This window comes from Aspergillus homomorphus (genome assembly GCF_003184865.1).
Source record: "Aspergillus homomorphus CBS 101889 unplaced genomic scaffold BO97scaffold_2, whole genome shotgun sequence".
Taxonomy (NCBI): domain Eukaryota; kingdom Fungi; phylum Ascomycota; class Eurotiomycetes; order Eurotiales; family Aspergillaceae; genus Aspergillus; species Aspergillus homomorphus.
Genome location: NW_020291888.1, coordinates 602,785 through 629,573, shown reverse-complemented (window position 1 = coordinate 629,573; position 26,789 = coordinate 602,785). Strand labels below are relative to the sequence as shown.

General features: G+C 53.5%; 6 protein-coding genes and 3 non-coding genes across 9 annotated transcripts; 5 read left to right on the top strand and 4 right to left on the bottom strand.

Moving 5' to 3' along the window:
* Positions 1 to 107: 107 nt before the first annotated feature.
* Positions 108 to 180, bottom strand: BO97DRAFT_t26. The gene has a single exon. It is a non-coding gene; the product is annotated as a tRNA-Thr (tRNA).
* Positions 181 to 301: 121 nt separating this feature from the next.
* Positions 302 to 373, bottom strand: BO97DRAFT_t25. Its single transcript has one exon. It is a non-coding gene; the product is annotated as a tRNA-Thr (tRNA).
* A 91-nt stretch (positions 374 to 464) lies between these two features.
* Positions 465 to 536, bottom strand: BO97DRAFT_t24. The gene has a single exon. It is a non-coding gene; the product is annotated as a tRNA-Thr (tRNA).
* Positions 537 to 4,949: 4,413 nt separating this feature from the next.
* BO97DRAFT_77067 (CAP domain-containing protein) lies at positions 4,950 to 6,250 on the top strand. The gene is made up of 3 exons (XM_025701051.1): positions 4,950 to 5,749; positions 5,804 to 6,093; positions 6,153 to 6,250. The coding sequence occupies exons 1-3, from the start codon at positions 5,064 to 5,066 to the stop codon at positions 6,221 to 6,223; spliced, it is 1,047 nt and encodes a 348-aa protein (XP_025556000.1). The 5' UTR covers positions 4,950 to 5,063; the 3' UTR covers positions 6,224 to 6,250.
* A 2,154-nt stretch (positions 6,251 to 8,404) lies between these two features.
* BO97DRAFT_334897 (choline/carnitine O-acyltransferase) lies at positions 8,405 to 11,020 on the top strand (the record flags this gene model as incomplete). Its single annotated transcript, XM_025691416.1, has 4 exons — positions 8,405 to 8,774; positions 8,827 to 8,856; positions 8,910 to 10,826; positions 10,893 to 11,020. 4 exons carry the CDS (start codon positions 8,405 to 8,407, stop codon positions 11,018 to 11,020), a joined length of 2,445 nt encoding a protein of 814 aa, XP_025555999.1.
* Positions 11,021 to 14,395: 3,375 nt separating this feature from the next.
* BO97DRAFT_452808 (putative jumonji family transcription factor) lies at positions 14,396 to 19,495 on the top strand (the record flags this gene model as incomplete). The annotated part of the gene is made up of 5 exons (XM_025699042.1): positions 14,396 to 14,653; positions 14,748 to 14,833; positions 14,888 to 15,813; positions 15,866 to 16,922; positions 17,033 to 19,495. The coding sequence occupies 5 exons, from the start codon at positions 14,396 to 14,398 to the stop codon at positions 19,038 to 19,040; spliced, it is 4,335 nt and encodes a 1,444-aa protein (XP_025555998.1). The 3' UTR covers positions 19,041 to 19,495.
* Positions 19,496 to 20,527: 1,032 nt separating this feature from the next.
* On the top strand, positions 20,528 to 22,700 carry BO97DRAFT_76958 (putative GABA permease). The gene is made up of 3 exons (XM_025701050.1): positions 20,528 to 20,995; positions 21,053 to 21,613; positions 21,675 to 22,700. Exons 1-3 carry the CDS (start codon positions 20,892 to 20,894, stop codon positions 22,597 to 22,599), a joined length of 1,590 nt encoding a protein of 529 aa, XP_025555997.1. The 5' UTR covers positions 20,528 to 20,891; the 3' UTR covers positions 22,600 to 22,700.
* Positions 22,701 to 23,011: 311 nt separating this feature from the next.
* Positions 23,012 to 25,295, top strand: BO97DRAFT_467408 (acyl-CoA-binding domain-containing protein). Its single transcript, XM_025699648.1, has 4 exons — positions 23,012 to 23,447; positions 23,623 to 23,736; positions 23,845 to 23,917; positions 24,029 to 25,295. The coding sequence occupies exons 1-4, from the start codon at positions 23,432 to 23,434 to the stop codon at positions 25,002 to 25,004; spliced, it is 1,179 nt and encodes a 392-aa protein (XP_025555996.1). The 5' UTR covers positions 23,012 to 23,431; the 3' UTR covers positions 25,005 to 25,295.
* A 137-nt stretch (positions 25,296 to 25,432) lies between these two features.
* On the bottom strand, positions 25,433 to 26,684 carry BO97DRAFT_381901 (coiled-coil-helix-coiled-coil-helix domain-containing protein). The gene is made up of 4 exons (XM_025693272.1): positions 26,557 to 26,684; positions 26,113 to 26,340; positions 25,890 to 26,022; positions 25,433 to 25,773 (listed from the first exon to the last, which is right to left on the bottom strand). Exons 1-4 carry the CDS (start codon positions 26,574 to 26,576, stop codon positions 25,639 to 25,641), a joined length of 516 nt encoding a protein of 171 aa, XP_025555995.1. The 5' UTR covers positions 26,577 to 26,684; the 3' UTR covers positions 25,433 to 25,638.
* Positions 26,685 to 26,789: the final 105 nt, after the last annotated feature.

Sequence of the window (26,789 nt, the reverse complement as noted above, 5' to 3'; positions counted from 1 at the left end):
AAAAAAAAAAAAAAAAAAAAAAAAAAAAAAAAAAAAAAGATAGTAGTAAGGTAGGGAGGCAAGGTACTAACTACTAGTACGCAAAGGGAGAAAAAAATGAAGACGATTGCACCCGATGGGGATTGAACCCATGACCTTCGCATTACAAGTGCGACGCTACTACCACTGAGCCACGAGTGCATCCGTGGCAAATTTTGCGCCGAGGGAGCCTCATACCGCCAGTCACGCAGCACGATAACAAAAATGGACAATAAAAAGGAGACCCGCGACTGTTCAGAGAACTCGGCATGATCGTCTGAGTTGCACCGGATGGGGATTGAACCCACGACCTTCGCATTACGAGTGCGACGCTCTACCACTGAGCCACCGGTGCTTGTATGACTAATACACTTTTTGCTGTTTTTATGACTGGACGGATCCGGAGAGGGGGAAAGATGTCGACGAGCAAAAAGAAACTGAAGTGTTGCATCTGATGGGGATTGAACCCACGACCTTCGCATTACGAGTGCGACGCTCTACCACTGAGCCACAAATGCTTCAGTTGTTGTTTATTAGTGGGCGTGATACCTATGTATTGTTACCAGTTGTGGGCAGACCGTGGTAGACTTGCTCTCTGACGTCTCGACTCTGTCATGAAGCATACATATGTCTGGGTTTATTTGTTTACGGGCTTGCCGGTTAATTCCTTTGAATGGTGATGCTTTCTGTTTGATGCCATACCTGCTCCTGGTGCCTCAAGCGCAGTACCTTATCATGTCTGCTGCTCTGCGATATATATGCAGCCCAGTCGGGAGAATTCTCCACATGGTCTATGTCAGGTAACCAGTTGAATTGGTTACTAGACTACCAGTACACCCTGCTGACCAGCGCAAGTAACATGCAGTATCGACAGCTAGTATCAACGCATATCCAACATACTACCCCGGTCGCATGCACCCGATACCCTCCGAGCAGGAGTCCCCCGCAGATCCCACCTGCAACGACTCTGCAAGGCTGCAACACCCGCCAAATCGATAGATCCCATCGCCACACCCCGGTCAATACCCCATCCGGATCTGAGACCACCTGCACACTGAGACACGGCTATCGATCATCCCAGTGCCCACCCACCGCGACAGACGCCCGACGATGCCGTCGACGGTCGCTAACAGTCGCTAGCTCCGCCCATGTACTATATCCCCTACAAGCCAAGACTTCTCGAATCTCGGCCGGACCGCCACCTGAGATCAAGATGGACTGGGGAAGACCGTAGCCTGATTCCACCCCGTGAGACTAGACTCTAGGCCATGGGTACGATATGCTATTGATGCCAGGCGGGTTGGGTGATTCTTCATTAACCCACGGATAGAATGATCTCCCCGCCAACGGGATGGTTCGATGCGCGAGTGAACCACCGCGGACGCAAGGGCCGGCCCTGATGTGAGGGTCTCTGTCAATTGACTCAGAACTGTCGATAAGACACCTCGCTGGATAAACGTGTGTGTACGAGTCTTCTCGAATGGGTTCTCGTTGAGAAATTGATGAGGCCGAGACCCCCGCCAAAGATGATAAGGCATACTCACTACCGGCGATCTTAATCTCCGTCATTTAGGCGACTGCGTACTGGTAATCTCAACAGGGCGAAACAGCAGCATCCCCGTGCGTTTGGTTGATTGCTGCTATAGAGGATGTAGGCACCGCCATGAAGGCATACTCTAGGGCTGGTAATTTCGCTGCGACAAGGTGGTAAGCTTTTTTTGTTATTCGTTGGTTTATACAGGTAAAGGGACAAGATATAGAGTGGCTATATGCTAAAAGTCTATGTGAATAGTATCTGTATTCGACGCGCTTAGCTTCATGTCCATCTAGGAATGCCCATGCAGCAAATAGAGGGGTTTGTTGCCCATGTAGAAGAGTCCAGCAGGAACGATATTGATACAGAAGCCTTGCGCGAGGTCAGACCCCATGACATCGCAACCAACACCACAACCCACAGTTCCATTGGTGCACAAGGCTTGCTCAGATACATTGCCCGACAGATCATCACGAAAACAGTAGATAACCAATGTCTACGCCTTCAGATCGAGTCTGTCATCTCAAACGAGCCAAGAAAGGCTCCCAAAGAACTTACACTTTCAAATGCCGTGAGCCAAGGTGTCAACTCTCTTAGTCCATCCCGTCATATCCATACTCAAGCGACCAGGGGCTGTCATTACGGGATCGACCATGTTTGATGCAGCATGTTAAACCTCCCGATATAGAAGTGTATACTCGACATGTACGGAGTAGCGTCGAACACAAAACAGATGCCAGGTTGATCGATGATGACATGCGTCGTGATGTAGCACAACTGACCGATTACACAAAACACCGTTGCCCAGCAGACCGGACCGGGACCTGAAGCATCCCCTGATACACACGTGTGCGCCAGACGGGCCTGGATCGCAGGTGGCGGTGTCGACTCATTGGCATACTGGTATTGAAGTCTATCCATGGATGCGCCCTGATGTTTCATGGGCTGGCCATACCGAAAAAGTAAGATGCCAGAACCTCAGTTGACTGGTAGAGTGTTCCATGGGTCGCGTGCCCATGGCATACTGTGCAAAGATTCGGCTATCTGCGATAGATCGATGTTGCGAAGAAAAAATCTTCATAGCTGTCCATACTTTTGGGAGTCTAAGACCGACATCTCGGCTGTTGTAGCTGGCGCCCAGAACCGAGCGTAGACAGGACACGCAGTACGCAGAGTGTGAGTGAGCTTGGAACCACGGGTAAGACGGCCGACCCCAACTTCGGGGGGAAATTAATTGAAATGAAATGAAATGATGGCACGACTCACAGACCGGACCGAACGAACGGGACTGACGCACGCTGACTCCATAACTAGGCACTGGCGTTTTTCTGCTTTGCTTCTTTTTCTTGTTCTTGTTCTTCTTCTTCTTCTTCATGACCTTCTTTTTGCCCGAGTTCTAGACTCGAGTCACTCGACTCCATTCTCCAAAGGCAGACAAAGGGGAAGGTCAGCGAGGTGATCCACCAATTTCCACGACCGTGTGCTGAGACAATCTCGCTGGGGGTGAAAGTGGACGGGCGTCTCGTCTCGATCACCCAATCTCCGCGTTCCAGTTGGGGGATTTGGCCCAAGGTGAAACATTAGCGGGCGCCAGCCGGGCTCCAGATAGTCTGCCGAGTTGCCAAGTTTTTAAGTGGTCAATCATTTTTACTGTCGGGTCGTGGACTATCCTTGCGAGCTGGCGCCCAATGAGTATTCTTTGTTTTTCTTTTTACTTATTTTTTTCTCTCTAAATTGATATTTGTGAGTGTGAGCGCAGGCGTCGCTTTGATCCTTGACATTGGAGTGGATTATATTCTGTCTGAGTGGTTAATCTCCCCGAGTTTCGATGGCTGAAGTTTAAGGTAGACTCGGATAGTTAGTTAGTCAGATACCTAGTCAGCAAGTAGTTATTGCTTAGTCCCAGTTCGGAGATTAAGGCAAAAAACTTACTGAGTGACTTGCCTTGAACCTCAAGTCCTTTGACAGCTTTGTTCTCTGTTCAGTTCAGTTGACTTGACTTATTATTGGGATAAAGCAGACGGTGTGTGCAGTGGACAGACCATGGCTACAAAGCATCACTCCATGGCTGAGTCCATCACTTCATTCAATCATTTAATCATTCAGTCCACTCATCCATCAGCAATCAAGAAAATAATAAATTCCGCAATGTAAAGATGGCCCAAGTGGAGACAACACCACCACCAATCAATCTGGGGATCGGCTCTGATTTGCCCGATGAGGAACGGTACCTGAAACGGGCGGCGGCATCAACGCTGTGACTGTCCCTCATCGGGTTTAGTGGCAGTCAGGGGGAAAAGAGAAAAAGCACGGGAAACGGTTCAATGTGCAATCAATCAATCAATCAATCAATCATAGTGTTAGTTGTTGGCTTTGCGAGCGATCCCGACCCAGGGGTTGGAAACATGGTCTGCAACAAGGAAATCCCGACTCAGTCCTCTTTGGCGAGGTTTCCGAATTCTGGACCCTGGCGCATACAAAACTGATTCCTTGTCTGCCCTTCCTTGTGTTGCCCTTGTGTTCCCTTGTGTATCAGATGGATGGATGGCCCTGAGTAGGAATGTATCAGCGTGGAAGCATGGAGGAATCTAACCGATCTTCTCCGGTATGTGGTTGGGAGATAGCTCAGGGGACAATCATCACTCCCACGAGGAGGCGTCATTCCGATGGACGCGTGAAGAGGCGCTTAGTCGACTAGACTAGATATCAATGACGAGCGGGGACCTACCGCTCAAGCTCTCTTTCGATTGAATTTCGAATGGATTTGAGCTGCACGACTTCTCTGGTCTGGACTGGAAGAGAAAAAGGCGATGCTGCCCACTGTGCCTCTCCTCTCCTTCTGCCTGGACTGTCGAGATCGGTCTATAGACCACAATTACTAACTGAAAAAGTCACTAAACACTCCCAGAGAATCCACTGGTCTGGTACTTCTGAGAAAAGCTTCCCCGTCCGAAACTAATTTACTTTTTAATTATCAACGATCGCCCGACCCCACCAGGGACACGCCGCCCGCTGGAGCCCTCTCTCTCTCCCCTTTCCGTCAGTAACTGTCCGCTCCAAAATCATCCCGCCGCCGCTCCAGACTATATTATCACTTCCTCCTCCGTCCTTCCTCCATCTCTTGCCTTTTCCTTCCTTACCGTTGGCCTCACCTCACATCCTTCCCCCCCAACTTTCACTTCTTTCACCACATTTTGCCGTCGGCACACTTTTTTTCACTCTTTCAAAAAGTGTTTCCCCCGGCTGTCACTCTTTTTACCCTGTCTATACGCACCCTGGTGATACGTACATACCTTCCCTCCAACCCAACCCAACCAATATCTCGCGCAGTCGATCTGCCTGTTACCCAACTTTGTTCAATCAGACCCCTCTTGTGCTTCGCGTCCTTGCTTGATCCATCGGTAGGATAACTTCCCGGAGAAGTCATTGCTTGCAAACGGACACAGTTGATCTGTGAAACACATCTCGCTATCTCAGAACAAACAAAAGAAAACAACATCAACCCCTCAACATGCGTTACTCCCTCGCTCTGAGCGCTCTCTGCGCTGCTGGTGCCTTGGCCCATAACATCGACAAGCGTGCCTACGTGACTGACTGGACGGTCGTGACCTTGACTACCACTATCACCGAAACCCCCGCCGCTGCCGCTACCACTGCTGCCGCGGTCACCACCACCGCTGCCACGAGCGCTGAGCCTGCCGTCAAGGTTGCCAATGTTGCCGCTGTTGCCGACGTCGCCGCCGAGGCTTCGACTGTTGCTCCCGCCCCCGCTGTCGAGACCAGCTCTACCGTGGTCGTCCCCGTTGTCGAGTCGACCTCAACATCCTCTACGAGCATCGAGGCTGCCACCACCATCGCTCCCACCACCGAGGCTGCCACCACTGCCGCCCCGACCACTGAGGTGGTTGCCACGACCCCTGTCGTGCAGGTGGCTGCGGCTAACGGTGCCTGGACTACGGCCTGGACCTCTTACTGGACTTCGGCCTGGACCTCTGCCGCTCAACCGACTACCCTTGCTACCTCGACCTCGACTTCGGCGAGCAGCACAGCGACCGCCAGCACTGCTTACCAGTCAACTGTTTTGTACAACCACAACGTCCACCGCAGCAACCACTCTGCTAGCTCCCTTGACTGGGACTCTGCCCTCGAGTCCAGCGCTTACACGCTTGCCGCCAAGTGTGTCTATGAGCACGATACGTAAGGATTACTCCGCTTCCACGCTTAAGTATGATTGCTAACAAAATCTCACAGTTCCATTGATGGCGGTGGTTACGGTCAGAACATCGGCTACGGTGTCGAGTCCAGCGCAATCGGCGAGATGATCACCAACTTGATGTACAACGACGAGATGGGCTACTACGCCGAATTGTACGGAGAGGCTGACCCCGATATGACCAACTTCGACCTCTGGGGCCACTTCTCTCAGATCGTCTGGAAGGGCACCACGAAGGTTGGCTGTGCCACTGTCACTTGCCCTAGCCTTGGTAATGTTGATGCCGCCGAGGCTTTGCCCTTCACTGTGTGCAACTACAGCCCCCCTGGTGAGTATTCCTCCGGGGAGTCCCACATGAAGTGCATGCGCTAATGAATTTTCGTCTAGGTAACTACGCCGGTGAATATGGTACCAACGTTGGCAAGCCTTTGGGCAACGCCATGTATGTTGCTTCTTGAAAATTGAGACGTGTTATCGTTGTTTCGCCGTGACTGTGTTCGGAACCGCCCGTCCTAGCACCCTCTCGCCGTGAAAGGTCCAGGCTCCCAACGGCTATGGCAATAGCCACCCCCTGACTGTCTGGAAAAGAGAGGTCGAGAGAGTTTAGTTATGCCTTGATGTTGATCTCGAACCTGGTGCCAAGGATATGGGACTACCCCGGATATTTGACCATACGCGAGCAAGCCAATCGAACAATAAGCGAGTCTGACACTTGTCAGTCCTTTTTTCTCTTTGCCCTCCGTTGCCATTTTCTTACCCGCTACTTCTTCATGCATCCACGAGTTTGACCATTTTAACTGTTGGTGTATGTGTGTTTTTTCTTGCATGCTGTCTTTCCACCTTGTGCTTGCTTAGCGCCTGCTCAACCCCGCCAAGCTTTCTTGCTTTTTATTTGACGTGGGACAAAGAGTGAACGATCTGCAACGCCTTCATTCCCAGCCAAGCCACCCATGGAGGCTCCACTCCGACAGAGCCAGACCAGCCTGCACGTGTTGCGAGACCCTATTTTCTCTTCTCTTGTGCATATTACTCATGTTGGTATACTTGATGAGGTCACTCATCTCAGTGCCATGAATTACTTTGATTGAATTCTCTTCTCTTGCTGTGTGATTAGCTTGCTATCTTTGAGCGTGTATCTTCTCATGTGGATATGGGCGCCCTGAATGCTATGTTCGATTTGAGACTTGATGAATGGATATGAAGAAGAAAAGCGCCTGGTTTATAGCACTGTACTCTATCTGACGACCTAAGTGTAGTTCCTTTACCACTAGAGGTACGCGAGGCTTACTTTGAAGTATGGAGTTCGCTACAACCGAAGTCACCCATCCCCGCCCGACCGGCTGGGATAACTATCCATGCCTGAGGCACAGACACCCCCTACCGCCTTGGGAGGGAAAATAAGGTTCAACTCTGGGGAAAGAATGAGCGCTTCGATCAGTTCCCCCGCAACCAACCAGACCACCGAACCTCCCTTCGCCCGAAACGTCATCAGCCACTGCTGGTGCTACCTGACTCCCTCCCCATCAGTCACTCATTGAATTGATCAATCAATCAATTTATCAATTAATTAATCAACCCCATCAACCCTGCTGCTTCGGCTCTGCTTCAACTCGTGGCCACATGCCGCTTCCCATGAACTAGCAGTCACTACTGTACCCAGGCAACGGACTATTATCTCGCCAACCCGCTCATCCTTGCCCTGTCATCTATCTCATAGCGTTCCGATTGGGTGTGCTGACTTCCGCCCCGTTCGTATTACGGTCAGCGTCATTGACACTGGTGCTCGGTGGTTCTTATCGCCTTTCACATGACGATCTGTGTCTCCGCCTGCTGACTTCGACGCCCATCGCGCCTCCATTTGCTTACGGCTGATATCTCAGATACACACATACACAACACCCAGTGGGAGGTGTATAGCTCTAGGCTCAAGAGCAGCGACTTTGAATGTGAGTCCTTGAGCTCTCGGGCGTATTAGACGTTGCATGCACGCGTTTTTTTTTTTTCTTTTTCGTTCTTGGCAGGCAGGCCAGGCAAGACCCTTTGCTATACCCTACGCCCTCTTTCCCATCCTGTGTGTCAGCCTTCCTCCGTTCCCCCGATCCAAACCCCATTACCTTAACCTTGGCCACGGCTGCGGATGGATCAGCCTGGTCTAAAGGCACAACCGTGGTTCGCTCATTTTGACTCGACCCTAGGCTGTGACCGTCCCTTCGGCGTCCGGTCAGTCTCCCATTTCCCCGCGCTGAGGCGCTACTTTCTCCCTTATTCCCGAGTGTACCTGGGGAAGTCATCCCGACGGCCTTGTTGCTGCTCGCCCTTCATAAGATGGACTGTTCTCGTCGCAAATTTAGCCGTCTCCCAATGACATCAATCTCACTCGTCTTCCCCTGATCTTTCTTTATCTCTCTCTCTCTCTCTCTCTCTCTCTCGTGGTCGAATTGCGACGTGCCTTGAGGTGACTGCCCTGTGAATTCGCTGCGGTCATGAGATAATTCTCCTCCATGCCCTCATACTGCCTCCAAGATTGTCATTACTTCAAACGCAGCGCCTTGCGCCTCTTGTCCATCCCTACTTTTCTGGCTTGTCGTTACGCCTAGTTGATTAGACACGCGGTCGGAAGAAGTCAACTTGCTGACATCATGTCTTACTCGTCTGTCGCAGTGCGTTATTTCACGGCTCCTAAGCCGCTGGGAAGCGCCATGGATCCTGCCCGCTCTCAGCCGTCCTCTGATGCCAAACAGAGACCGACCTCCACGCCCGTGATAGTGAATGGTTCGGCTAAACCGGGCTTGACGTTTGCCAACCAAGACTCCTTACCCAAACTGCCCATTCCAGAGTTGGAGCAGACGTGCAAGAAGTATCTCGAAGCTTTGTCTCCATTGCAGACCCCTAGAGAACAAGACGATACGAGAGCAGCTGTCCAGGACTTTCTCCGGTCGGAAGGACCTATTCTCCAAGAGAAGCTCAAAAATTACGCTTCGTCGAAGACAAGCTTCATTGAACAGTTCTGTATGTTGTGACCTACTGTCGATCAGTTGTTCAAGGCTGACGAAAGATTCAGGGTATGATTCATACTTGAACTATGACAGCCGTAAGACTCTTCCTATCCATCCAAAGGACAAAGAAGTACTGACCCACGATTAGCGGTCGTCCTGAACCTGAACCCTTTCTTCCTGCTGGAGGATGATCCAACACCAGCGAGAAACAACCAAGTGACTCGAGCAGCCTCTCTTGTCGTTTCTGCTCTGTCATTTGTGCGAGCTGTCAGACGGGAAGAGCTGCCCCCAGATACCGTCCGAGGCACTCCCTTGTGCATGTACCAGTACTCTCGTTTGTTCGGGACAGCACGTGTACCCACCGACAACGGTTGTGTCATCAGCGAGGATCCTCATGCGAAGCATATTGTTGTTATGTGTCGTGGCCAGTTTTACTGGTTCGATGTGTTGGATGAGAACAATGATCTGATCATGAATGAGAAGGATATTGCCGTCAACCTTCAGGTCATAATTGGCGATGCGGAGCAGACCCCTATTCAAGACGCCGCAAAGGGGGCCCTTGGAGTGCTCAGCACAGAGAACCGCAAAGTCTGGTCGGGTCTGAGGGACATCCTGACCAAAGACGAAGGCTCCAACAATGCGGAATGTCTCAACATTGTCGATACGGCCCTCTTTGTTCTCTGCCTGGACTACACCGAACCACACAACACCTCTGAGCTTTGCGCAAATATGCTCTGTGGAACGAGTGAAGTCATCCGAGGGGTGCAAGTCGGTACATGTACAAACCGCTGGTATGACAAGTTGCAAATCATTGTCTGCAAGAACGGCAGTGCCGGTATCAATTTTGAACATACTGGTGTGGACGGCCATACAGTGCTTCGGTTTGCCAGTGATGTCTACACCGACACCATACTCCGCTTTGCCCGCACCATCAACGGCCAAGCACCGAGCCTATGGGCGACTTCCAGTCCGGATCCTTCTAAGCGCGACCCCCGGAGCTTTGGAAATGTCAGCACCACCCCGCGCAAGCTGGAGTGGGATATGGCGCCCGAGCTTAGCATTGCGCTGCGGTTTGCCGAGTCACACTTATCGGATCTGCTGAAGCAGCATGAATTTCAGGTGCTCGACTTCACCGGCTTCGGCAAGAATTTCATCACGTCGATGGGATTCTCGCCCGATGCATTTGTACAGATGGCCTTCCAGGCAGCATACTACGGGCTTTACGGGCGACTGGAAAATACCTACGAACCAGCCATGACCAAGTCCTTCCTGCACGGCCGGACAGAGGCTATCCGGACCGTCACCAGCGAGTGTGCTGATTTCGTCACCACCTTCTGGGGAGATAATCCGGCGGAGCAAAAGATCAATGCGCTACGGAAAGCGACGGAGAAGCACACGGCTATCACGAAGGAATGTTCGAAGGCACAGGGACAAGATCGGCATCTCTATGCGCTGTACTGTCTCTGGCAACGATCCTTCGACGATGGGGCGTCGTCGGCAAGCAATAGTGTTTCGGAAGGTTCCAACGGTTACACCAGTCCCGTAGACGGTGAGTCGATCTCGTCACCCAAGTCTCCCGCGTCGATGTCGGACGATGGGCTTTCGTCGACCGGCTACAGCGTTCGTGGCGCGCGCACCATGCCGGCGATCTTCAGCGACGCTGGATGGGACAAGATCAACACCACAGTGCTGTCGACCTCGAACTGTGGGAATCCATGCCTGCGCCATTTCGGCTTCGGGCCGACCTCCGCGGACGGCTTTGGCATCGGCTACATCATCAAGGACGACACGATCTCCTTCTGTGCCTCGTCGAAGCACCGTCAGACCCAGCGTTTGATGTACACGCTGGAGTCGTATCTCCTCGAAATCCGGAAGCTGCTGCGCGCCATCAACCAGCGACCGGCCAGTCCGCGCACGAGCCGGGCGCGCGAGATGGAGATGATCGCCGAGCGGCTCCAGAGCGATCACCGCCGGGGCCGGATTGTCCGGAGCGACGCGAGCCATCGGGGAGCCGAGACGCCGACGACGGACAGCGGCGAGTTAGAGGATGATGGAATGGGCGGATGTAAGTTTTTTTTGCGCCCTCTCCTGTTGATCAAAACAAACCAGTTGCTGACAAGAGACAAATCAGATGGATTCTTCGACGCCGGGATGCTGCTCCATGCACTTAAGGGGATCAATGCAGACCGGGAGCGTGGCGCGGACAAGCCGGAGAAGCGGCGATTTGTCGGGAAGAAGCTGCGGCTGAATGACTATTGATTGTACCTTGTGTTTTCGTGCCTTCTCTTGCATTTTTAAGTCGGTTAGCCGTGCACTGGTGTTGGGCGTATATTTATGTGTCTTATTGATACCAATACTATATCAATTACTGGTAAAGAGGGTTGATGCAGTATCATTCAGAGAAGTGGAGTATAAGATAGAGCTCTACAGTTGAAGTAAGATATGAGACATAAATAGTGTGAGCGTATGTTCGGTATGCTCAATTGGTCCTAGTAATGTCATTTTGTCGGAGGCCTTGTTGTTTCCCTGCAACTGAGCTAGGAAGGATAATCATGCCACCACAGATACTCGAGAATAAATCGAATGCTTTTTAGATGGCCTACCAGACAAGCGACCGACCAAGAACATACAGTACAAACACGCCAACTCTAAATCTTTACGGAAAGTCGACGATTCCTGCCCAACGTATGGAATATGCATGACGCCAGCTTTGTAGTAGGTATATACCTGGTTAGTAGATTGGCAGGGTCTGTGTGTTGTTCTTTGAGATTGGGGGTGTAGGTGGCAAGGCGATTACAGCAATGATGGCTACAGTGTACTTTAAAAAGACGATCGACTGCTTATCAATGACGGAGTTATCGTTTCTTTCTTTACTCTGTTTCGAACCTTAAGGTCAAGGTGAATTATGGTGGCCTTGTTAGTCCGGTAGATTTACTTTACTCAGTGCAGTGCAGTGTATGCGATGGAAAGGGTCAGTGGTGCGGGAGCGGAGTCTAAACTGATGGACGGATGATACCTGCAATAGGCCTGTTTGGGAAAGAGGTGTGGTCCGGGCGGGCGTGGGCTTGGGCGCCGCGCTGTGTGGCGCTCGTGAGCGTTCGGCCGGTATCTATTCTGTTGTAAGTTGGGTCTGGGTGGTGGTTTGGTGGTATGGAGTGTTTTGTTGGATTCTATACCTGTGGCGGTCTTGTTTCAATTCTATACTTGAGCGGCCTATCGTGGATCTGGGCGAATATCATGAATGTTTCTGTGGTTCTAGCAACTTCATGGACTGTAGATGTACTGGGAGGCTGAAAGGAAGGGGGGTCTGGGGGTTCTCCCCCGGGACGCTTATATTCTGATTATAAGGATTGAGATGCCTGGAAGGTTGAAAGTAAAAGGGAATCCTGGGGTTCTCCTATATTGGTTGTCGATGGAATGATGGCTGCAAGGATTCCGGTGGAATGTTCTTTGGCCTGTGGCTTTATCTTGCATTATATCTTGGGGAAGTATTAACATGAGTGAGTTGCGGACTGATTGTCCTGTTACTCTGGAGAAGATCGGAGATGGTCTTGGTTGTCTTCACTGGGAATTGGGTGTTGGTAGAAACGTCCGTAAGGGACTCGGTTGGTGAGTGGATTCATGGGTAGCTTCTACTTCGCATATCGTGGTGAAGCCCTCTATGTCAGACGGAACAGGAACTCCCTCCGTTGATAGACTCAATGCAGGCACTGTGTCAAACAGTGAGGAGCTTCCTACAGTGAGGACTTCCTACAGTGCATCCCTCAGCGGCTATCGCCGCCGCTGCCTCCACGGCCGCATCATGCATGCACCGATGCAGGTGTTTACCCCCTCGGATGACGGCAGCGGCCAATTGGACCCTCTCACCCCCATGCCATGTTGAGCTGGCCAGTGGGTGGGTTGCCATGCAGTCATTTCTATCGGGAATAAATTGCGCCGGGCGAATATCGTCCAATGTTCCCTGCATATCATGAGGAGTGCGTGGACATATGGAGTAAGATGTTGGTTGGATGGAGGTTCTGGAAAGATGCCTGGGAATAAAACCAGTCGAACCGCTTTAACCCCCGGCTAAATGCAGCCAGCAGCCTCCAATGGCACATGGGACTGGTGAGGTCATCCCGATCAGACCCTTGAATGTCACCATCATTGCTATCTGTGGAGGATACGACAGATTGTACGCTGTGTTGTCGGTATGAGTATGAGTAGCAGGATGAAAGGAAGGGCCGCTCGTGTAGATTGATTGTCTGTCTTGCCCAGATCCGAGGCTATCCGCCTGCTGCTGTGCTGATGTCTACCGCTTGGGCTAGTAGTCTGCGTCACTCCGTCTCGAAGGCCAACCAGTCATGTGCGGCACGTGATCTCCTGCGTCAAACCAGTCAAACTGCTGCTTCGGATTCGCTGGAAATGAAACAGTCTGACTTCAACGCACGTCTATCTACAAACTACACCTGCGACCTGACATACATGCTGGAAGACGATCTCCCTTCGGTGTTCCTCCTTTCCCTTCTTCTTTTATCTTGTCGCTCTTTCTCTCAACCATTGGTAAGTGATCAATTTCCTTCACTACTATCCACCCAGTCTTTGCTCTTTCCGACACCGGACATCCGATGCGTGCATGCGATCTGCTCGCGGCAGCAGCCTGGCAAGAGAAATCTCCCCCTGCGACGGACTAGCCACGCATACTTTACTGCTCCGAGTATCGCGTCGGTGCCTTAAACTGTCTTCGCTCTCAGGCGCTCAGGCTGCTCAGCCTTCTTACTCGTCCCATTATTATTCCATCATCATCTTCAACCACTTCCCAAGTCCCCCAAGGAAAAAAAAGGTCAGGCCATCGTGCTCTGGCCGGATCCACCCATCATCTCTTCCCACCCACCTCCCCTTCTTGACGCTGCTGCGCCTGGCATTGGCCCTGCCTGCCACCCCTGCCTATTTCCTCCTGCTGGCTGCTACTTGCTAGTCTGGTAGTGGTTCCATCCTCCTCGCGCTAGCTCAAAGTCTCAAACCCATTTTCTCTCCTTCTGCACCGCTGCTGAACTAGCGCCATCGTTGCTCCTGCTGCTTGGTCCTGCAACACTCACGACAAATCTGCTTTCTCCGTTCCATGAGCCCTCACACTGGAGGAGGGGCCTGCGTTGCGTGCTGGTCTGCTGCTACAGCCTACCGCTGCTGATACCGATCTCATCATCATCCACTTGGCTAATTCTACATCCACTGTTCCACTCGGTCCCTATCTTTATCTGACTCCTTCCCGGTGGTTCATGGGCTTCGCATGATCCCGGAATCTTTGGCAATTTGTCCCAACTGAGCTTGGATCATCCTAGCCGGGCACTTCATCAATTCACTGGTTTTTCCCCCCATCCACCCATACTTCCTCCCGACTATCTTCCCTTCATCTGTTGTCACTCCACCAAACTTTCTTTCGGCGTTTTCCCTCCAGACCACTACCTCCGCGATATTAACCGGCCTCCGCAGAACAGCGCCTGCTGAAAGTACCGCCTTTACGTCACGCTTCCTCCCCCGACCGCTGGGAATACCTATCCTGCCGTCGATCAGCGGTCGCTTCTTCCGACGACGGCATCCTGATCGATCTCTCCGACCAATTCTCCCACGTTCCGTTCTTTCCATCTTGAGATGATGGCGGCAGCGCTTGATCAACCCTTTTTCGAGCCGATCGCGGGCGGTCCGGCGACCCATGCGGCTTCAATCACGCCGCCTCAGAGCGCCAACGGCAAGAAGGAGGCCCCCGAGGGCGTGCCTTCCGAGCTATCCGATCTCGAACTGGACCACAATGTCGCCGGCGCCCAGGAGGAGATACCCTCGGTGGAGGCAGACGATGAAGAGATTGAGCCAGACCACTACTACGGTGGCGGCAAGATCCCGGTCTTCAAGCCGGTGAGTCGCTTTGTCTCCTGTTGACGGAGTTCGATCGACTAGCTCCTGCATTGGGCGCTTGGGCTAACTGGGAACTTGATAGACCATGAATCAGTTTCGAGACTTTCAGTCGTTCATCAACAAGGTTGAGGATTACGGCATGAGGTCGGGTATCATCAAGATCATCCCCCCAAAAGAGTGGTCAGTATGTGCGAATCATGCTACGAAACTAGCGCTGATGTGTTCTTAAAATAGGTCCGATGCCCTCCCACCCCTCGATGAAGCCGTGAAGAAAATTCGTGTGAAGAATCCGATCATGCAGGAGTTCCACGGTTCGCACGGAACGTACACGCAGGCCAACATCGAAAGACAAAGATCATACAACCTGCCCCAGTGGAAAGGCCTGTGTGAAGAAAGCAGTCACCAACCTCCCGCACGTAGAGGGGAACGACGTCGAAACCAAGAGCGAGTGAATCGCGCCCCTCCCGCGCCCCGGAATCAGACCCCTCGAGCAGACTCGCAAAAACGTCGTCCAGGCCCGGGCCGCCCGCCCAAACGATCCAACCAGGTCAAAGTCAAGGAGGAGCCTCAAGCCGAGGAAAGCCTCGACAAAATCAAGCAGGAAGGACCCCCGACTCCTGTATCTCCAGAGTCGAACCCGGTTGAGACAAAGACGGAAGAATTGAGCGACGGCGAATCCTTGCCCGGCCCCAAACCCAAAGGCCGGCAGCCCAAGTCGGTCACTGCGCGCAGAAAACACAACAAGGGTGGTGATGCAGTCGACTACGTGGACGAGGAAGCCTTCAAAGACTTCGATTACCGCATCCATGACAGCGAAGAATATACAGCAGAGAGATGCGAGGAACTCGAAACCGCCTATTGGAAGTCTTTGATGTTCAACAATCCGCTATACGGCGCAGATATGCCTGGTTCCCTCTTCGATGACAACATCACGACTTCCTGGAACGTCGCCAAGTTACCGAACTTGTTGGATGTGCTTGGACAGAAAGTACCGGGCGTCAATACTGCATATCTTTACCTGGGTATGTGGAAAGCTACGTTCGCCTGGCATCTAGAGGATGTCGACCTATACAGTATCAACTATATTCATTTCGGAGCCCCGAAACAATGGTACAGCATCTCTCAGGAGGATGCTCCACGGTTCGAACAGGCCATGAAGAGTAAGATGGCCAGCATCCCCACGGCCAGTTCTAGCGCTAACTCCAGATAAAGGTATTTGGCAAAGCGACGCCAAGAGCTGCGACCAGTTCCTCCGCCACAAGACCTATCTTGTCTCGCCCAGTCTCCTAAAATCGCAATATGGCATCACGGTCAACAGACTCGTGCATTATGAGGGCGAATTCGTCATCACCTATCCGTATGGCTACCATTCCGGCTACAACCTGGGTTATAACTGTGCCGAATCGGTCAACTTCGCAACGGAGAAGTGGCTGGACTACGGTCGAGTGGCCAAGAAGTGCCACTGCGAAGCCGACAGCGTCTGGATCGATGTCGACGAGATCGAACGAAAGCTTCGCGGCGAGGCGACCCCCGAGTACTACGGGGAATACGACAGCGACCTGGACGCGATGGAAGGTGCGTCGGATTTATTGACGCCGCCACGCAGTGTTCCCGAAAAGACATCTACTCGAGGGCGTAAACGGAAGCAGGATGGCGAATCTACAAAGGCGAAACGCATGCGGATGAATATGGAAGTCCCCCGCAAAATCCCCTGCGTCCTGTGTCCCAATGACCTCGGTTATGAGGACCTCCTCCCGACCGAAGATGGTAAGGCACATGCCCATCGGCGTTGTGCACTGTATACGGAGGAGACAACCATCCTTCGGGACGAAAGTGGTCGGGAGGTGGTTTGCGATGTGGATAAAATCCCTAAAGCACGCATGGGTCTCAAGTGTCTCTTCTGCCGGGAGGTGCGCGGGGCTTGCTTCCAGTGCAATTTTGGCAAGTGTACGCGGTCTTACCACGCCACTTGTGCGCTTTTGGCTGGCGTGCAAGTGGAGGAGGGGGTGATCGCCGTGATCGCCGACGATGGGGAACAGTACTCGATCCCTAGCGTGGATCTTAAATGCAAATACCACCGCCAGAAGAAACCGTCATGGATGGGCAACGGCGATTCGCTCGATTACGACCGGAAACTGATGCAGACTGCACGGCGATTGGTGGCTGGAAACCTGTTGCAGTTCCAGGCGGACAAGGAAATCAATGGGGCGGTCGTGCTCGAGAATCGACCCGAGGAGCGGACGTTGCTAGTTAAGGTGCTCCCTCGAGGGTAAGATAGCATCCCCCCCGCCTGTTTGGAAATTACCCGATTGGGCAATATCAAAAAGGTACTGTTGCAGTGATGGGAATGCCTGACTAACTGACGAGATCGACGCCCAGGGATGTAATCGAAATACCCTACCGATGGATGCTTGTCGTTCGACGGAGCAATTTCTCACCGCTGGCACCAGGAACCAAGCCTCTTCCTGCCCACTTGGCTCGGAAGCCCGAGAGCCGGAAAGAATTGGAGTCAGCCGTGCCGGTGGCAGGAAATCCGTTTGGTGATGGAGACTCCCCGTATCAGTGGGCCGAGTTCGAGACGGTGGACAGCACTAGTTACCATATTGCCCCACCATCGGCGCCCATCGACCTCCTGCAGCCGCAGGGCGAGAAGATCTGGTATTACCTGGGCGAATCCTCTACTGAATGTAGGGCTCAGTATACGCACAACCCTACTGTGCCTGTCCACAACCCGCGGGCGAATTTCCTGGACAGCGTTAAGTCCCTTGGCGCGGTGATGGCGCGGATCCCCTCTTACCCCCACCATCCTCTCCCTGCCACGACTCCGTATGCCCCTCACTTTGCTGGCGTTCCTCCTCACCACCTCCTGTCGCTTCCCACCGCCTCTACCGTCGCTGCTGCTGCTGCTGCTTCTGCCGCTGCCGCCAACACTACTACGCATCCCACCACTACCGCTGCCGCTGCTGCCGCTGTCGCTGCTGCTTCCCGCCCTTCATTGCTGCAGCGTTCTTCTCTTGCCCCTCCACGCCCTACGCTTTCTGCTGCTGCTGCTGCTGCTCCTCCGCCTCCTGCTGCGATGCCGTCTGCTTACCGTACCCTGCCAACGCAATCTGCCCGTCATGCTCCGTACCCGCACGTCACCAAGTCGCATTTGCAGCCCCATGCTCGTCAACACTCCCAGGCTCATTCCACCCATCAGTTCCCGCCGTCACAATTATTACAACAGCAGCAGCAGCAGAACAACAACAACAACCACAATCACCTCCCTGCGAATAATTTTGCTAATGTTCGAGAGCTGATTGCTCGCCGTCGCCTGGCGCAGATCACCGACCATGCCAACGTCTTCGCCGGTTATACCATTGTCAGCCCCGAGCTGGTTGTTGAGACACTGCTGGGTCCGCTGGGCTCCGTCCCGCCGTCCATGGGCTTGGAGAAGTTGGAACTGGCCATGGCCCAGCAGCGAGTACAACCTCGAGCCCCGGATGGCTCTCTCCTCCCGCTGCAGCCCTTGAACATGCGATCGGAAGAGGTGACTCGGCTGTTGCAGATGCTCCGCTTCTCACTGGTGAGTCATCGGGACCGGCTAGACGTGCTGCAAAAGAAGGAGCCGGCACCCATCAAGCAAGAGGCGGTGAACGGCAGTGGCTTGGCAATCTCCAAACTGCCACGCACCTACGCTTATCTCGAGCAGCAGCGTGAGCAGGCCCCGACCGTGTACCAGTCCCCCTACGACATGCCATCCGGCTTTACGGAATATGCCCAGAAGACATTCGGCCTGACTCGCGTTGAGCCTGAACTGCCCCGGCCCTCTCTCGCCAACGACTTCTTTGCCAGCCTTTCTCCTGCCGACCAAGAGAAGATCCTGAAGACATGTGGCAGTTTCGTGCAACGGGCCATCGAACGGTCGGCCAGCCATAGCCGTCAAAGTTCCGCTTCCAATCTCCGCCTGGCATCAGTGCTCGCTCGGCAGACGGAGAATCCGACCATTGATATCACAACGGTGGAAGATATGCATTTCCCCAACTTGGACCTCCCGTTGCACGCCGACTCGCCCTGCTCGAACTTCAGCCGATCGCATCTGCGATTCCAGTCTCCAAATGAGTTCGCTCATCATGGACCGGAAAATCATCATGATCATCATGATCTGTTCGGCGACCAACAGGCGAACACGAGGTTCTGGCAACATGGGCCCTGGGCCGCCGGCGATGGGAATACCCCCAATGAAGAGAGTCGACCCTTCTTTGGCCCCCACGAACGACTGAAGCATGACTATGCGTCATCGGACATATCTCTAGGCCGCGGGGGTCCTGGTTCTCTGCACTCAGTCGACATGGCTGGGTTTGGCATGGACGGAACGGAAGACATTGGCGCGGTGCTGAGCCCCTAATTCAGGTACAGCTTAGCCGTGACCTGACGTATATGCCTGCGATGATACTTGCATCCTCATCTTTCACCCTCATCATTATCATCATGTAACGACTTATCTGGATTGACGACTGCATGACTGGGCGTTTGCGATTCTTTCGATTGTGCTTTTTCTTCTTTTCTTTTCCCCTGGGACGAGGATCATTCACCATGAAGTCAATACTAGCTGGCTAGCAGCGACTCAGCTTGGGGCCCCTTTTCGATCAGGCTTTTGATCTTCCCCCATTTTTTTCATCCTCCGGGGTATGAAGGGTAGATGTCTTCTATCTACCCTCAAGAAGCGATCAACTGAAGGGCCCAAATGGCGGTGGGCCAAGGCGTTGTCCCGGTGCCCATCCGCCCAACGCGGGGCGTCTTGATGCCCGGACTGGTTCCCTTCCCACCGTTGCTCTAACAGATCTCGCTTCGACTATTCTTCTACCCTGGTCTCTTTTTACACCTTTATTTATCCAGCACGTTTCCCCTTTGCCCCGTTGTTCCCGACACCTGGACTTTCTTCCACCCAAGCGTTGGAAGAAGTATTGGGGCCTACTGCCGCCCCAAGACAGGTTTACCACATACACTAGAGATGCGACATTACCCTCAAAAACCCCCAGAAAAAAGCATCTATTACCCATACTCGATGAACAGAAAATGCCTCGAGCAGAGGCGAATGAAATGTCTCTAATCGTGAGCCCCGTGTTTGATACCCCCTTGTACCCCCCTCACCCAACTCCGAACCCTCCTCCCCTTATCCGTTGTTATCCTCGTTTTCGGTCCGTCTGTTGTTTTCCCCTCTTCGTCGGGACCTACCTCTCTTTCTGGATCTGTTTGGCGCTCATCCTCCCGGCCGGACCTGCCCAGGTCCGTGCTGACAATGGATGTGGCAGCCGTCACTGGAACAGTGACAATTCACCGCGCTGTATGTACCTAGCGAAAGGATAGCCGTGAATCACTGATACGTTAGAGACCCATGTGTACTCTTCGTGTAGCTGTAGTTGTAACTTGTTGTACAGTATGTACTTATGTTGCCGTGGTGGGATTAGGCAGCGACCTCGGACTGGGTCATACTTACCCGGCGGGGGAGCCAAAGTCAACAACGCCATGGTTGAGGCAGGCTTGAGGCAGGCTTGAGGCACGAGCGAGAGTTCGGGCCTTCAGTCAGTCATCCGGATTTACCATCCGCGTAAACTGCTGTTGTCCTTTGATCATATATGAATCTTATTTGAAGTGGTCAGGTCAAGAAAAAGGGCCACGATAAGAGTCGTATCCTTATCCACTTGATATCAGGCTTGAATCATCCAGTTCACTGAACTATTCACTATCGTCGTCTTATCAGCGCGGTCTCGGACCGCGCCCCTTTAGGGTCTTTAGCCCGACAGCGGAGTCTTTTAGTGAAGGAGTTTATCGAGCCTGCCGGCCGTTGATTGGTAAATCCCCCGCTTAGACGATGGGTCCGGGTTTAGTCTTGTCTGGAGAGAAAGAGAGAGGGAGAGAGAGGGTGATTGTGGTCACAAGTGGATGGGGAAGAAAGTGGTGAAAAGTTGAGGAGTGGTGGAAGACGTGCGGGGGAATAAGCATTGAGTTCCAGTTCCATTCAACGACTACATCACTTTACTGTTGTTGTTGTTACTATCAACAGCCACCACTTCACTGTTTCACTTGTCTGTCTGTCTGTCTGTCTGTGACATCCCATCCCATCCCATTTATACGGTCCCCCTCCCTCTCACCTTCCTCGCTCAGCAATCTGGTCGGGTTCATTAATTTACCTTTCAGCTTTACCTGACCTGCAATGACAAGCTCCAATTAACGTCTCTCAACCTTTATCACCAACATGCGTCGGGCCTCTGTGGATGCCACCGCCGACGAGGCGTTGGCTCGCATGGGCTACAAGAGCGAATTGCCGCGCAATCTGAGCATGCTCAGTATTCTGGGCCTGTATGTCGACCGTCATATTGCACCACCAACTATGTGAATCCCTGCTGATGAGAATAGGTCCTTTGCGATCATGGCCGCACCCTTCGGACTCAGCACCACCCTCTACATCACACTCACCGATGGCCAGTCCGTCAGTATCATCTGGGGCTGGGTGCTCGTTACGCTCATCTCCATCGCCATCGCCGCGTCGCTCGCCGAAATCTGCGCCGTCTATCCCACTGCCGGTGGCGTATACTACTGGAGTGCCATGCTCTCGACCCGACGCTGGGCCCCAATGATGTCCTTTATTGATGGCTGGCTGACCCTGGTCGGCAACTGGACCGTCACCCTCAGCATCACCTTCTCCGGTGGCCAGCTGATCCTGAGCGCCATCTCCCTCTGGAATGAGGACTTCGTGGCCAATGCGTGGCAGACGATCCTCACCTTCTGGGCTGTTATCCTCTTCTGCGCTCTGGTCAATATATTCTTCTCCAAGTATCTCGATCTGATCAACAAGGTGTGCATCTATTGGACGGCTGCCAGCGTGGTTATCATCCTGGTTACCCTCTTGACGATGGCGGACCAGCGCCGGGATGCGAAGTTTGTGTTTGCTCATTATGACGCATCGCAGAGCGGCTGGTGAGTCTTACCTTCTTTTCGTCTGGATGTGGTTCGGACCCCTGCTGACCTGAGAAACAAGGCCATCCGGCTGGGCCTTCTTCGTGGGACTGTTACAGGCTGCGTATACCTTGACCGGATACGGAATGGTGGCGTCGATGTGCGAGGAGGTGCAAAACCCGCATCGCGAAGTGCCCAAGGCGATTGTCTTGTCGGTAGCAGCCGCCGGAGTTACGGGTCTGATGTACTTGATCCCGATCCTGTTCGTCCTGCCCTCAGTGCAGTCCCTGCTGGATGTCGCCAGCGGCCAGCCGATCGGGCTGATCTTCAAGACGGCGACCGGGTCCGCAGGCGGCGGATTCGGACTCTTGTTCTTGATCCTAGGGATCCTGATGTTCGCGGGCATCGGCGCGCTCACGGCCGCCAGCCGCTGCACGTACGCCTTCGCGCGCGACGGGGCCATTCCGGGTTTCCGGCTCTGGCGGCGGGTCAACCAGCGTCTCGACGTGCCCGTGTGGGCGATCGTGCTGTCGACCGCCGTGGACTGTCTGCTGGGGCTGATCTACTTCGGGTCCAGCGCCGCCTTCAACTCGTTCACCGGTGTCGCCACCATCTGCCTATCGACCTCGTACGGGCTGCCGATTCTGATCCTGATGTGTCGCGGTCGCCGGGCGGTGCGCGACTCGAGCTTCTCGCTCGGCCGCTTCGGGTACGCGATCAATATCCTGGCCGTTTGCTGGATCGTGTTGGCGGTGGTGCTCTTCTGTATGCCTGTGTCGCTGCCCGTGGATGCCAGCAGCATGAACTACGCCAGTGTGGTCTTCGCTGGCTTCGCGGCCATCAGTATCGCGTGGTATGTGGTCTATGCCCGCAAGCATTTCACCGGCCCGCCCGTGGCCGAAGAGGTCGATGGCATGCCCGGCGTGATGACGGGGAAACCGGTCGATCCGGAAAATGTCCTTGCGGAAGAGGAGAAGGGCCGAAGTAATAGTACGGGCAAGATTTGAGGGGTTGTCTTTGTTTTTGGTACTGCACATATTTATACTATGATGATGTGGGGTTCTTGGTGATCCGCTCGAGCTATTACTGTATAGTCCATACGAATATGATGAGATGTCTATTTGATCGGCCTAATACTCTGTTGCCTATTGTAATCATGCAAATGAAATAGAGCAGCTACGCATATGAGAAATCTCATGTGAGTATCTAGTGAGGACTGGGTCATAATCTGATGCCCGTGGCAGTCACAGTAGCCGACCATCGCAACAATCACAAGGGCGGGCGGTCGTCGAGCAGCGGCAGCCCAGGCTGAGCCGCGGTTGACCCGATCCGTCAATCAGTCCATTCCACTCCAATCAATCAATCCAGTCTATTCCAGCATCTCTTCAATCCTGCATGCTCCCTCATTTAGCCCTCCGACACGCTTCTTCATTTCAATTCAGTTTCCTTGTTGATCACTCCAATCCAAACCCAACTCCAGGGACAATCCCCCCCTCGCGCCGCGCAAATCTACTTAATCAGTCAATCAAGCACCTGCCCCCTCGACTCCGAAATCCGGGGAAGCTCGTCCACGGCTTCGCGGCCAACCTCTACCTCGCGACATTCACAGCAGCACCATAACGAAAAATCCCAACCCCAGAGCCCAATCGCCCTCCCTACGCATCCACGAGCCAACGGCCGAAATACGATTTAATCTTCCGATGCGGTATTCCCGCTGCAACACCTCATACCTACCGCCATCGCCGCCTCCGCCTCCGCACCGCCCGCATCCACTGCGCTCATGAAGCCATCCTCGACCGTACAACCGGGTTCAGGTCTGTTGTGGCTGTTGTTTGAATCATGTCGGATTCAGTGGGTGCGTTATATCTTCTACTGGGGTGATCTTGGTTTTCGGTTATGGTTTTGGGACAGGAGGGAGGGAGCTAGCTGCACCGCTGCCTCCATTCGTTCCTGGCGGCCATAGCATGCCTCTACGTATAACACTCAGAAAGCGAGGGATAGAGGCTGACAGACTTTCGAACCCTATGCAGATCGCGTCTTCGTCCACGCGCTCAACACGGTGAAACGCATCCCCCGCACGGGGACGGCGCGCCCGCCTGCGTCTGAGCGGTTGAAGTTATATGGATTGTATAAGCAGAGTATGGGTACGTTTCTCCCGTTCTTTTCTCTCTCTGGAAATGCGCAACCAGGCCAGGTAAGATACCTACCGGATGGAACAACCGACTGACCTTTTCCCTGGTTGTCGAGTGTAGAAGGCGATGTCGAAGGCGTCATGGACCGGCCGGTGGGGAATACCTCGGATGTGTTTATGGAGTGTGAGAAGTGGTACGTTCATTGTTTCTTGTTTCTGGCCTGGGCTACTTGTCGCTTGTTTCTCGAATGGCTCAGTGCTCAGTCCTCGCTTGGGAGTGTCATGCATGCTGATAGGAAGCACAGGGACACTTGGTACGCCCAGCGCGGCCTCTCCCGCACCGAGGCTAAACGCCGCTATATCTCTACCTTGATCGAGACGATGCACCAGTATGCGTCGCAGACGGCTGAGGCCCGTGAGCTCGTCGCTGAGTTAGAGTTCGTTTGGGATCAGATTAAATCTAATACTGCTTCGTTGTCTTCTTCTTCATCTAGTGAGGAGGCTGTGCGGAGGAGGGCGGGGTTGGGGGGTGAAGGGGATGCTGGGGTTGGGGCTGGTAGCAGTGCGTCAGCGACGGGGCGTCGGTTGTCGCGCGAGGAGTATGCGAGGTTACTTCTTGCAGCGTCGGTGTCGGAAAGGGCCGAGTCGCCTCGTGGAGGTGGATATGTCCGGGATGATCATGGGGGTTCCGGCTTGAGAGTGCTCAGTCCTGTGAGTCAACCCGGCGTGTATTCACGGCGTGGTGAGGAGGGTGATGGTGTTGAGAGACACAAGGAAAACGACGACGATGAAGAAGACGAGGAAGAAGTCTACGCCGAGGCCCAAGATAATCTCTACAATGACGACGATAATCGCGACGAGGACCCCAACAACTACCCGCGACAGCAACAACCACATAACTATAACTACAAGGTCGAAACAGAAGACCCCCCCGATCCCCCGTCGAGGGGCCGCCCGCAATCCTGGCGTCGCCGAGTCGAGCAGGCCTTGACCACGATGACGGCCGAGATCGCCGCCGTGCGCGAGCAGATGGAGGCGCGCGCCCGCGCCCAGCGCCGCCGCTCCGGCCTCTGGGCCTGGATCCGCTGGTTCCTGTGGGTGTGTCTCCGCCAGATGATGGTTGATCTCGCCCTCCTTGGGGTGCTGTTACTGTGGCTGCGCCTCCGGGGGGATCGACGGCTGGAGGTCGTGCTGAAGGTTGGTTGGGCAGAGGTTAAGAGTCGCTTAGCGAGGACAAGTAGACTCTTGCTCGCGCGTCCGAGACCTCGAGGGGATTCTTGAGGTATTTCCCTGGGGGTAGAACCTTCGAGGTATTGCCCTTGAAGCATTCCCCTCAAAGTAATCCCCTCAAGGTCTGGTGTTTGATACGATCTCTCTTTAGATCCCTTTTGGGCTCCCGTTTCTTTTGTTTCACGTACATATCTATATATCTCTTATCTTTCTCTGCATGTATGCGTGACATCTTGATGGTGGATACGTTTTCTTTCTTCGGTGAGTTTTCCTTGTTATGAGTGAGTGGTTGAGAGCGCTCTGCATTCCGAGTGCGTCTGGATCTGTGTCAATTGGTCGGTCATACCATGTACTTGTACTATATACTACCCTCAATATAAATTAAACATCTAGCGCTGTTTCCCGCTAGGCAATTGCGATAGCCCCAAAGACATCAATCCCAGTTGTCCTACGTCCGATACATCAAAAGCAACGAATCAGTCCCCAATAAACGTATTCCAGATGCTAATATATACACATACACACACTCAACGACGAGTCAAACACATTCCGATCGGATAAACTCTAGGAGAAAGAAACACACCTCCCCTCCCTCCTCGAAAGCAGGACCAGAGCGAGAATAAAAAAAGGAAAACACACGACCATAAGTTTGCTGCAGACAAGCATACACCACCACCGCCGAGGCTTAATCATCCAGGATGGGTGTCCCGTCGGGTTTGGCGTGCCACTGCTTGCCGGGATAGCGCGAGTAGATCTGTGTCGGGCGCAGGTGGACGGGGGTCTGGTCTTTGGGAGCGTCGGGGATGGTTTTTTTGAGGCCCTTGATATCTTTGTTAGTGATTGGTTTGCGGAGGGTAGGGTTGAGGATTACGACCAGGTTACTGGGGAATTGGGCAATGGACAAGGGGCAATAGAAGAGGAGGGGGGTTGACTGACCAGCTTCTCAAAAACACACGCATTCAAGCTCATCTCCGACTTACGGCAGTCCCACAGGCGGTGGTTGTTGTTCTCCAGGCATTCGTAGTGCGCGGTGAATTGCTTCAGACAGTGGGTGTTGATGTCCTTGATCCTGTTGTACATTGATCGAGGATTAGTAGAGATCGTAAGGATGTTTTGTGGGAAAAAGCTCAATCGACAGCTGCTCGAAGGGTCAACATACACACTCGCGGCGCAGCGCGTCACCTTCCGCCCTTCCTTCAGACACTCCAGCTCACCCCGGCCGTTGGACTCGGCCTTGCACTTCATGAAGTCGTCGTTGTACGCCCGGCACCGGTCGCCGATGAAGTACGCCGCGCTGAGCAGCGGTGCCGACGTCGCGCCGATCTCCTCCACCTTGGGGATGTGGTCGGGCATCGGCGTGGTGTCGATGAGCACCTGTTGGGAGAATCTGCATTGTTCGTGTTGTTAGTTCTGGAACTTTCTTTGGGGGATGCGGAAGCCGAGGATTAGGGAGTTCAATGGTGTGGGTTGAGTTGGGCGTGGGTTCGTAGGGTATATGCAATGGCAAGTAGACAGGTGGTGGTGGTGGTGGTGGTGGTGGATGTATCCGGATGTACAACGGCGGTTGGTTCAGTGCAATTGCCTCGCTGGTGGGCTAACGTACCTGCTCTCGCGGCGGGCCATGGTGACGGTTGTTCGGATTGAATCCGGGGTCTTGTTCTGTTGTAATTGGGGGGATATTCAATCCGGACGAGGAGAGGGGGAGGGTTGCGGGTTGGCGGGCTGTACAAGGTCGTCGATGAGTTGAAGCTGCGGCGGAGAGGTTTGGAAGGTCGGTTTTTGCTGCATGCTGATTGGTGGGAGACTTGCTGATTAGGTAACTGAGTCGACCTCAGG

Bases quoted from the DNA above. Each gene is read 5' to 3' on its own strand.
- BO97DRAFT_77067 (XM_025701051.1), top strand. From the start codon at position 5,064: ATGCGTTACTCCCTCGCTCTGAGCGCTCTCTGCGCTGCTGGTGCCTTG. The intron at 5,750-5,803 runs GTAAGGATTACT...AAAATCTCACAG, and splicing joins TGTGTCTATGAGCACGATAC to TTCCATTGATGGCGGTGGTT. The intron at 6,094-6,152 runs GTGAGTATTCCT...ATTTTCGTCTAG, and splicing joins GTGCAACTACAGCCCCCCTG to GTAACTACGCCGGTGAATAT.
- BO97DRAFT_76958 (XM_025701050.1), top strand. From the start codon at position 20,892: ATGCGTCGGGCCTCTGTGGATGCCACCGCCGACGAGGCGTTGGCTCGC. The intron at 20,996-21,052 runs GTATGTCGACCG...TGATGAGAATAG, and splicing joins ATGCTCAGTATTCTGGGCCT to GTCCTTTGCGATCATGGCCG. The intron at 21,614-21,674 runs GTGAGTCTTACC...CTGAGAAACAAG, and splicing joins GACGCATCGCAGAGCGGCTG to GCCATCCGGCTGGGCCTTCT.
- BO97DRAFT_467408 (XM_025699648.1), top strand. The intron at 23,737-23,844 runs GTACGTTTCTCC...TGTCGAGTGTAG, and splicing joins ATTGTATAAGCAGAGTATGG to AAGGCGATGTCGAAGGCGTC. The intron at 23,918-24,028 runs GTACGTTCATTG...TAGGAAGCACAG, and splicing joins TTTATGGAGTGTGAGAAGTG to GGACACTTGGTACGCCCAGC.
- BO97DRAFT_381901 (XM_025693272.1), bottom strand. From the start codon at position 26,576: ATGGCCCGCCGCGAGAGCAG. The intron at 26,023-26,112 runs GTATGTTGACCC...AATGTACAACAG, and splicing joins ACGCGCTGCGCCGCGAGTGT to GATCAAGGACATCAACACCC. The intron at 25,774-25,889 runs GTCAGTCAACCC...AAAGATATCAAG, and splicing joins CGTGTGTTTTTGAGAAGCTG to GGCCTCAAAAAAACCATCCC.